The 11,261-nt window shown below is 37.8% G+C and overlaps 1 protein-coding gene across 1 annotated transcript in view; it reads right to left on the reverse strand.

The window, feature by feature from the left end:
* LOC115452595 (alpha-2-macroglobulin-P) overlaps positions 1–10,045 on the reverse strand; it is a 28,849-nt gene extending 18,804 nt beyond the window's left edge. Inside the window, exons 1-4 of the mRNA XM_037439346.1 lie at positions 9,574–10,045; positions 6,873–7,045; positions 6,592–6,664; positions 4,953–5,115 (exon numbers count right to left, since the gene is read on the reverse strand). Coding sequence (XP_037295243.1) covers positions 4,953–5,115; positions 6,592–6,664; positions 6,873–7,045; positions 9,574–9,683 — 519 coding nt within the window. The 5' untranslated portion in view covers positions 9,684–10,045. The remainder of the gene's footprint in view (positions 1–4,952; positions 5,116–6,591; positions 6,665–6,872; positions 7,046–9,573) is intronic.
* Between the last annotated feature and the right edge of the window lie 1,216 nt (positions 10,046–11,261).

An 11,261-nucleotide genomic window follows, 5' to 3' on the forward strand; every position in this document is an offset into this window, starting at 1 on the left:
ACTCATAGACGTTATTTATGTAAGGACGGAGAATTGCTGTGATAACAAGTCTGTTTCTCAGTGCTGACGGCATGGCAGCCTTCGCAGTGCGTAGACGTAAGGCCGTTATGACTGGCTTATATTGTGATACAACTTGAATCTCGTTGGCTGTCAGATTAACAAAGCTGAACAAACAGCAAGCTGTCAGATAAACAAAGCTGAGAAACATAACAGGGGGAATAGATGTAAAATACAACCTGTTTAAAAGCCTTGAGCTGCCTACAATAATGGCCTTGTATTTCATGGCAATTTCGCGGCGTTTACCGAAAGGCTGAAATTGTCCTTATTTACCCTATTTGCAGCCGCGGAGACACAATCGACTTGCTCCTGAGAATAAATTTGCAAGTCATCAGCATACAGATGGTACGCACATTGAAGATTTTGTGTTAAGAGGTTTATAAAGATAAAGAACAATAATGGGGAGAGTATGCCGCCTTGAGGGACGCCACAGTCTATATCACACCAGCTAGACGAAAAATCGTCTAGGCGCACCAACTGTTGGCGTCCCTGAAGATATGACGAGAACCAATTCAGTCCCGTGGGTGAAATAATAAGGTGGGAGAGGTTTGCAAGAAGAATGTCGTGACTGACTATATTGCAGGCGTTGGAGAAATCAACCAAAGCCAAAACAGTGACTTTGGAATCTTCCATCCCCGCCCTAGCGCCCTATTGCCAGTCACTTTGAGGAGTGCAGTAATAGTGCTATGGCCAGACCTGAAGCCAGACTGGAGTAGGCACAGTAGGTTGTTTCAGTGCACATGCTCAGATAGTTGCTTGTGAGCACAGGCCTCGAGCACTTTCGAGAGAAAAGGAAGAATAGATATGGGACGGAAATGCTTAGCAAGTGATGGGTTAGGGATTTTAGGAAGAGGGATAGCAATAGCTCTCCTTCACAAAGACGGAAAGATACCAGTGCTGAGGGAGGCGTTAATGATATGAGACATGATTGGTAGAAGTAGGTCCAGGATAGGGATTATCATGCAACGACTTATGTTGTCACAGCCAGTGGCATTGGATTTAATGGATAGGATGACTTTTCTAATTTCACCCAACGGCACAGAAGAAAAATGAAAAGTATTAATGTTAGGCCTGGATAGACCCGCTAAGAAATCCATGGTACGACGCCTAGTTTGGTGATCAATCATGGTAACAGATGTGAAATGTTGATGAATGTCATCCAAACCAATAGTCGCACCGTGGAGATCTATGTTTTTAACTTTGCCAATACCCAGAGTTCCGAGGAATCTCCAGATACTGGCTGGCAAGGAAGAAGAAATATTACTGCGAATGTGTCGGCGTTTAGCATTACGTACCATCTGGTTACACCGATTCCTTGTAGCCTTAAAAAGGCACCAGTTCTCCTCCGAACGATCCCTTCTGTACTGGCGAAAAGCCCGGTCCTGACCATCCTCATCCCATGTGTAATCCATGGTGCAGGAGGACGTTTTAATTTAATTTTCTTTAAAGGGGCATGGGTATCAAAGAGGGAAGTGACAGTGCGATTAAAAATTGCGACTTTATCGTCAACAGAGGTGGCTGCCAATAGGTGATCCCAGTTAAAGTTAGCAGCGTCTCCTTTCAGCTTATCCGCATCAATGTGACCAAAACTACGCAAGTGCAATATCTTAGAGAGAGACATGTAGATGAGATCATGGTGAGAGAAGCCAGGAGCGGGAAATTAACCGTGGGAGAAAACAGGGGAAGGAGCAGAGGTGAGGATAATGTCAAGCCTAGTGTCGTGACCATCCATATTATGGTGGGTGGCTTCCAGTAGTAGGACATGCAGTTTAGCAGAGTCAAGGACAGTCAGGAGTTTATGAGATCGGGAAGAGTGGTTGGCAAGGAGATCAGTATTAAAATCACTCATGATGATGTGATGAGCATATTCTGATTTTATAGATTCCAGAACTGTCTCCAGACTGGAGAAGTAATCAAGAGATGGGGGACAGTAAAAAACACCTAGTAAGGTTTTCACTCTCTTGACCCAAACCTCAAGAAACAGAAACTTCGCATAAGCAGAATAAGAAGCAGAGGAAGATATTACAGTTTTATATTCCAGGTCGCTACGTAAATATATAGGGACTCCGCCCCCTCTCCTATCAACTCGATCATTTCTAATCAAAATGAAACCAGGGGGGGGGGGGTAAAGGGTAGAAGGAAGGTGAGGTTTGAGCCAGCTCTCAGAAATCAGAACGGCATGAACGTTGGCTTACGAAAATAATCTTTTTTCAGTCAGATTTTAACTAATCACTAAGCTGTCATTAAAATTTGACATTTAATTACTAACTTAAATGTATATTTCCTATTTTTTCTAATATTTCTTCAAATACCGGAAATACCGAAAATACCGGTATACCGGAATTTATTTTAGGTCAATACCGAAAATACCGGTTTTGAAAAATGGTCCGGTATTGCGACCCCTACTCCAGGCCAACCACCTCAAACGTAATAAACGTAATTTGCAACGACTAATCGGCGCGTTGGTTGATTATACGCTCACTCAACTGTTCTTGTCTACACACATGTTTACTTTTATGTATTCTCTTTAGAAACAATCGGAAAGAAATAGTCGAAATATATAGTACATTGTATGATTTTTTCAAGACTTTTGCGTAAAATAATTATGTTATGATCACACTACATCATAATGGTCTACAGTCTAAAATCATATGCCTGAGATTTTTGGCTGGGAAAAGCGCATAGATTTGAAATATAGGTTAGGCATAATATTATGAGCGATATTACGAATTCAACGAGACGTGCTTGTCTTTCGCCTGATGGTAAGCGATACGACCGCCCATAAACAGTAGAGATACCATCCAACACCTTGAATTACAAAGTATTGTTTAGTATTCCACTGCGCTCACCATCCTCAGACATGAGATGTTAAGTCTCATTATGTCCAATAGTTACACTGGACACAATGCCTTCCATACTGGTATACAATGGTGACTACACACTGCCGGTTAGCGGCAAAAATAGACATTGCGGTGGTACCTACCCAGGCGGACGTTCACATATGAGGGATCTACCAACAGTAAAAATAATTTTCTATTTTGAAAAAAGCTAACTTTATATCATATTCTCTTTATTTGACAAGTACAGAACCGATTATTTCGGGTCGTCTGCGCTTTAAACACGACACAGATTATTAATCGCAGTAACAATGGACGATCGATGAGTCAAGTTTCAAAACCCTTCGTAACGTCTCTTTGTCCGTATGACGCAGTAGTATCTTTGTTTATCCGTGTCTTGTTACTGTAATTTTAGAGTTCCGTAAGATAAAAGTATATTTTGGGACAATCGTAATCTTTCTGTTTCGAGATTTTTCATCTAAGTAATTGAATGAAATAATTGGCATAAATGAAAATGAAACATTTTAGTATAAATAAACATTGAAAAAAAAACGATTTACGGATTGTATCGTGGTTATTTATATTATTATTTTCTCCCGACGTTTCGAAGTCTTTGCAGCCTTCATGTTTACGGGGTGGACTTCAAAAGGTCGGACTATGAAACGTTAAGTTTGAATTAAAAAAAACACAGTATAGTCTATATGTATCTAGCAGCACTATGCAAGTAATGTCATATGTAGTCAAGTAATGTCATTCTGACTTAAAGGATATTGCATTGCCACGCCAACGTTATTAATGGGCAATTTGACCCTCGAGTGTCGAGTAAATTCAAATAGATTATATTGCTTAGAGTGATTTATCATAAAAATATGGTGTTTGTTTTTAAGCAGTGATGGTTACTATTAGGCGAGTGACTTGCTCTTCGAATATTTGTGTAAAAACACACACATATAATGCTACCGAAGTAGCAGATAAACAAAAATGTTACAGAACCCTCTCAAACGCGAGCATTTACTTACTTTAATTCTTATAAACTGCAAGTGTTTTTGATTACTGATTAATGTTCTTTGAAAAGAATTCGGACGAGTGAGGGGCAATGAACTGAAATGAACTCTGCTTGATGGCAGGATAAAGGGATTTCAGTGTTCTGTTTCAATATTCTAAAGGTCCCTTTTAATCGAATACTAGCAAATCCTTAGTTAAAGTGTAGAAGAACGGAGGGATAGTGTCGCTGTAATGTTAAAGGTCCCTTTGTATATAATACTAGCGAGATCTGAAGTTAAAGCGTAAAACAGATAATAGTAAGTGTCACTATTGATGAAAATGTTCAGGCAGGGGGATTGTACCTGACCGGTCGAAACCCTTCTTATGATTACTGTTCAGAGGTGGTATCGAATCGTTGCGCAAAATTTGTTATCGTGATTCAAAATGGCGGTATGATACGGCTTTCAGGATCAGCAATTGTTTATTACTTTTAACAGTTCATTATTCTGGATGATAGGAGACTGAGGAAGAGGATATAAGGCGAGTGTGGATGGAAAACTCGGTGAGGGTTCGATCACTTTGAATGTCAGAAGGAAAAACCTCGTGTCAAAAATATCTTGAACCGGGGATGTAAGAGGAGATTGACGACAGTAGAAAAAGTGAAAGATGTGTGCCAGGTTCTGGTAAAGAGGCAATTGATGATTTCTGTCTACCCTTATGGGGTGTGATATTATGTGTGTATGTTTTATTTTATCGAAACCACGGCAAAGTGGCTTCACTGTACCTGAAGTGAAGTGGAGTGAAACCTAAGAAAATACCGGCTAGCAAAACATAAATACAGCCCCGGACAGTCAACACAGCTATGTCAGCTTGACTAATTACATGTCTATGTTTTAGAAAGGAGGAAACTCGTATTCCACAGCATAATAGTGAGACGGAAGAATGGGTTACCAAATCTTTTAGTTAAAACTGGGATGGGAGCGAACACATAGCTGTGGTTTCGCAGCGTGGTTCTATGAAGGAACGAAGAGGGTGGGTATTATTATTCAGTCCCTATAAGCGTGGGGTACTCACGATTCCATGCGAGGGTGTCAGATCCGCCTTAAATGCGAGTACCCTGACCCTCAGCGTGTCTCCGGGCCGGTACCGCGCCCTCTCCGTCTGCACCAGTACCACGCGTCCGCTCGATATACGGACGGTCAGACGTCGCTCCCATGAGCATTGCGCTTCTGGGTATCTGGAAACAAATGGTTTTGCAAACATCCTTGGGTTAGTCACGACATGATAATATGTTAAGTCCCCCCGTTGCTTATGTTCCGAAATAACCTGTTAAAATTTAGATGAGTTGACAACTTCATGCGTATTGAGGACTTGTGGGTCATAGATCGAAATCTAAGCTAAATTAGTTTTGCTTATACAGCTGTGAAAATTACAGATAGCTTAGCTTATATATTTAAAATTCAAAATTAATAATATCATGTAAGTTATGATGCATGCTGTAGTTTACTGTAAGTAGAGAAACACACTTATCTTCTACCGTTATACTGCTATATGTGAAAATAATGTAATATGTGTTTTCTGTTGTAAACTCTCAAAATAAATAAATATGGTTTGCGGTCTGCAATTAGTATCTCCTCTACGAAAGTTAAGCTATCTAACTTAGCTTAATTTTTGAACTGTTACCTTTATTACGGTCATTGAATAATGTCAGTATTACCATCACTGATAGATTTTTATGTAAGGTTTTAATCACACACATATGCACGCCTTTTATACCTATTGCATACAACGCCGTTATATTTCGTCCCATGATAGGGGGCGAGCCTATCGCCATATCGGACACAAAGTCCAGACTCCGGTCTAGTACTGAGTAGAAATACCCAATATCAGTTTGCACGACCCGGGAATCAAACCCGAGACCTCAGCACTGCAGTCGTGCCATCATACAATATTAAGACAATTTAATCGTTAAACAAATAACTATACGTTTTTACCGCAACACAATCTTAAGTTAAAAACCTTGATTAAAGTAGTCATTGGTACTAAGAAATAATTATTCATCATTAACTGATCAACGTTTTTATGTCCTCGCCTTCGAGTCACGGAATGAGGATCACGATTATAAAACTGACGTAAGTTCACGCTTTTTGCTTAACGGGCTAGGCAGAGGTTAGTAAACAGTTCTTAGGGACTATATCCGTCCCATAGTAATAGGAGTCAGTGTAACTACTGGACATAATAAGACTTAGCATCTCATGTCTCAGGATGACGAGCGCAGTGGAATACTAAACAATACTTTGTAATTCAAGGTGTTGGATGGTGTTTCTACTGTTTATAAGCGGCCGTATCGCTTACCATCAGGCGATCGGGGAGCTCGTCTCGTCATTCAAAGCAATAAAAAAAAATAGAAGGCAAGCCTGTCCCACTGCTAGGCACGGGACTCCTCTTCCTGCTTAGTGAAATCTTTTAGTTAATTACCAAAATATTACTTATTAAATTGTCTATCTAATAGTGTTGGTACTTTTGGGTGAAATGCACTATTTATATTATAAACAATTAAAACAACCCAACTAAAGATAACATAGAAATATGATCTTTAACTTTTATCTATACGTATTTTAACTTTAGTATTGATAGATTATTTGTTCCCAGAGTCGTGCGCACGCGACATTCATATTTTTTTTTATCTCCCATAGTAATTACATCTCCTTACCTTAAACTAACAGTTAATTCCGCCTTTGTGTTCGGCAGAAGCGGTACAGACATGTCCAAACAGCCGCCATCACCTAAAAAATAGAACATCGTAAATTTACCAGGATCTCCTGATCTCCTTGAGCTATTATCTAATAGCATTCAGTAACAAGACTCTGAAAACATTCACCTGCCTTCCGCCATGAAATTAATCAAATAGGAAGATAGGGAGAAGTTGGAAATATTAACTGTTCACTTCCCTCCATAGCAAATTAAGAAGCGAACATAATAGTTGCAACCTACCTGCAGGTAACTCTCTAGAGGCGGTGACGACCTGCCGATCTTCAGTCTCCAGTATGAGCAGCAGATGCGCCACTCCCTCGGGATAGAACCTGGATATACAGGCCCTGTTGGTCCCGCCCGCTGTGAGCACTCCCGGGACGAGGAACAGGTGGTTCTTGTCGGTGCATGGAGTACTAGAATAAATATATTTATTATAAATTTATTTATTTATTTACAAATCATAGCACTTACCGGCTTGCATAGTGTGGGGATTGTTGTCAATACATTGATTAAATTCGTATATTACTGTAAAATGTCATGCTTTGTATATTCGTTACGTATAGATCTTTTGTGTTAAATAAAATATTTTTCCATTTTTTTCATTTTTACATAATGGGTTAGGATGCGCACTAATTTAGAACTTGTATCGCGTATCCTTTACAAACCTGTTACAGTAATTAAATTTGTTAGACTCTAGTGCGAAGTCTCAAGGTTACGATTGGGGTTGATGTTAAGTTTAAAGCTATATTTACTAAAGAACGCTATTAGAACAGTGATATTACTAATATCTATGAGAAAGTTGGGATGCTTTGATGTTTGTTAGAAGTAAACGCATCAAGAGGTGAACAGATTTGGAAGAAAATTGGTATACATACAAACAATGTCTCAGTTACATAGGATCTTTTTCTTAGGACTTTTTATCCCGGTGATTTGATTCCGAAAGAAATATTTTATTATTCAGTCTGATATTTTAACTTGTGAGGAAAAAAGAGAGTTTGTCTATTCCCTGTAGGAAGGAGAAGCAAGTCTGCGCAATATACGGGAGTGGACTGCAATAAAAACGGTCGAAGAACTTTTCCGGCTAGCCACGAACAAGGAAAGGTTCAAGGAACTGACTGTCAACGTTCAGTAATGGAGAGGCACCTGAAGAAGAAGACTATTCCTTACTTTAACATATTTTAGATTAATAATACTGAACTTCTTTTATCATTGCCGCGGTAATGCACTATTTACGCAAATTTTATTCCGAGAAGGGTCACCGTACTATGAAAAAAGGTTAGTTTGATAAACATTTGGTCAGCTTCCCTCCATCGGTAACCCGGAGAAAATAATAAACTGGAGGTAAATAACCTGAGATAGCACATAACTGTAACCGCTTAAGCACTAAGTAATCTTTATGTATAATACAATGTTTATTTCTGTAACATAAAAGAAATGCAGCGATTTACTGCTTCGGTGGCGTAGTTGTGCGGGATACGTCTTTAGCTTTACGGTCTCGGGTTTGAATCTCGAGTCGGGCAGAGATATTGAGTTTTTATTATCGGCCTGAAGTGTGAAATTTGTACCCGATACAGCGATAGGTTCGCCTCCTAGTAGGATGTAGGATGACTTAGATGCGCTTTTGCCTACCCCTTTGGGGGTAAAAGGGTAATAGCTTAACGAGTCTGAATGTTGGAGACAAATACCAACAAGACTCTAGCTCAGGTGACACCTTTCTATACGAATTTAGTCCAAGCAACTGGCAACTAATCTATTGTTGATCTGTTTAGCAATACAGTTGAAGCTACTCATAATTTCATACAAATTGTATGTAGAGGAAATATTGAAAATATTGATAAAATTAGTACTGAAGATTTGAACTTAAAAAACCACAGTTCGTTAATATCACAATTAAAGTTGCCAGTTCTCACGCAAACATACGTAGATATCCATACTTTTACTTTAAAAACTTAAATGTTGACTAGCAAATTTTATGGTATCGGTTTTTCGTAACGGTGTGCGCGCGCATCGTAAAAATTTACTCTCATTATGTTTCCCTAATACACCACAAGAAGTATAAATTCAATAAATACAATATATAACCGAGTACGCCCAACATTCCAAACGCCTTACGAATTTGGACACAGCCCTAGCTTGGGAGCAATTTAAACAATTTATTTGTAGCCTAGGACTGATTTAGCCATGTCTCACAACATTCCGATGTGTAAGGGAGTTTGTTTATAAATATCCCCATTGTAACGTTTACTTCGTTCGTCTAGATACTTTGGCTATGAAATCACTGTTATACAGCCATAAGTTATATACGATATGAATATTAGACAATTTGTGTAATTTATTTATTTTCATCAGAAAGAATATCTAATATTTTTATTAAATATAGGAAAAAAATCATAAATCATATGGCTTTTTAAAAATGACAAGTTCTGTGACTTATGGAGATATGATCGATTTTAAAAAAATAATGCTTGATGATTATTATAATGTGACGTATCTAAATGCGGCAGTCAGATTTTAGTCTTAGGTAGGGTAGTTAAAAAAAATTAAGTAATCAAAGTTGTAATGATGGATAATTTTAGTGTAAATAGAATAAGATTATTCTGGAACATTCCAGAGGATTCGTAATAATCTGAAGTTGTTCTTGTGGGAGAGAAAGATAGGACATGAGTTAAATAAATGTTAATATTGTGTGGGGAAAAGGATTGCAATTCTTAATGATAAACTTAATAACAGCATATTTGTGATAACAATCATCTCTTAAGAAATATAAAATCGAGTGTTTTCGTTAAAGAAAATATCCATAATTTTGATTTAAAAGCGGTGACCGCCAAGAACCCGTAGTCTGCGTTTAACGTAAGTTTAATTATATAAAATTTCCTATAATATTAGTACTTAATAGTAGTAATATTAGCACTTAGTAGAATAGTAGTAAAATAGTGCCAACCTTATAATATTCCTTGGTACTAAAGTCTCATTTATGTAAGGAGATGCAACCGCATTTGTGATGCACAAACAGAAAATCCATATTAGTCTAAACATGTTTATTAGCACCATAGTATAAATTGTTCACTTCATAAATAACTCACAAAATATTTATTTCTCACTTGTTTAATATTATTTCACTTAAAAAACCGGCAAACCAAGATTAAAAACAAATGCACATTTATTTACATCTTCAAAACATTTTTTATCTGTGCTAAATAGTTTGTATTAATTAGATTTGTTCTTTACTTTTGAAAAAAGAATTCTATCACTCACTTAATTCTTTTTGGTCCATCAGTAATGACAAACAATTTCACATAATCCAAATAGGTGGAAGTGCGTAATTTCACTCGTTTTTTGTAACGGAAACGGAACCGGAGTGTGACGTCCGGCGAGATGCGCGCGCGCCGACTACTGCCCGGCGTACTCGCGAAAGGTCGGCCATTGGATGTTACGCGCGGGCAGATGTCGGCAACAGTTTTTGTGTGGTTTAAAGTCGCGGTCATACTTATACATAATTTAATAAAACACGGCATGAAATGATGAAATACCGTGAAGATTGTTAGATTCATATACCACACATGCACATTGTTATATTGTGTGCGGCGAGTCCTATTCCCGGAAACCCAAATAACTCCCTTTCCTTTCTCATATATATACCATTAAAGCAGGCAGATTTTTTTTGCGTACTTACGATCAACGATAGATTATACTGGACTCTACATCTCTAAAGTAGAGTATTTGAAATAGTATAAAACGACAAAGAATTAACCACGAAATTATGTTAACAAGTTTTTGCAAACTTCAAGTTTTTATTTGTAAGACTAAAGTATATGTAATTGTTAAATTATTTGCGCCATTTTTGTAAAACAATCTCGATTTTGTGTCATTTAAATACAAAGTATATATTTCATTGCTCACAAAACCCAAATATTCGTCCAAATGTGCCAAATGCAGTCCTACTATTACATCTAGTATATTATTGAATTGTATGCCAAAGATAATTGACTTCGAAATTCTAAATCTCGATTCGGGATAAATGTTTGTGTATTCTGGATAAGCTAGCTTAGAGAGTGTGGGAGTAATTCCCCTCATGGAAAATAGCTTTTAGGTCTGGGATCAGGAGCATGAAGGATGTTTTGTTATATCTAAGATATGGCAATAGGACCCAGCGATCTTACCGGGTTTGAGGGATTTGCGCATTGTATTATATCTATTTGTTATTTATACATAGTGTCTAACAAGCTGGATGTTAAGAAACGGACGAGCTCCATCGGAAATAAAAACATTTTTCAATACCATCTACTGAATGATTGAACGGTATATTCCTTAATTACGTGAATATTGCCAATTAATAGTGTTATAACCACGCAGTCTAAAATTTAAAATTTCGAGTCCTAAGTTCTAGTTATACTAACTGTAATGTTATTCAAACAGAAATAACCGTATTCGTCGACTACTTAATACATACATAGTATCACGCTTCTATCCAATAAGGGTAGGTAGAGACTATGGATTCCCATTTTGCACGATTCTGTCATACTTCTCCCGCTTCTTCCACCTTCATCAATCTTTTCATGCATTCCCGCCGGTTCAGGGTACTTTTGACCTCCCCTTTACTAAGAATTTCAGGTATCTGACATTCGAAGG

The sequence above is a fragment of the Manduca sexta genome, chromosome 16 (assembly GCF_014839805.1).
Source record: "Manduca sexta isolate Smith_Timp_Sample1 chromosome 16, JHU_Msex_v1.0, whole genome shotgun sequence".
Classification (NCBI taxonomy): domain Eukaryota; kingdom Metazoa; phylum Arthropoda; class Insecta; order Lepidoptera; family Sphingidae; genus Manduca; species Manduca sexta.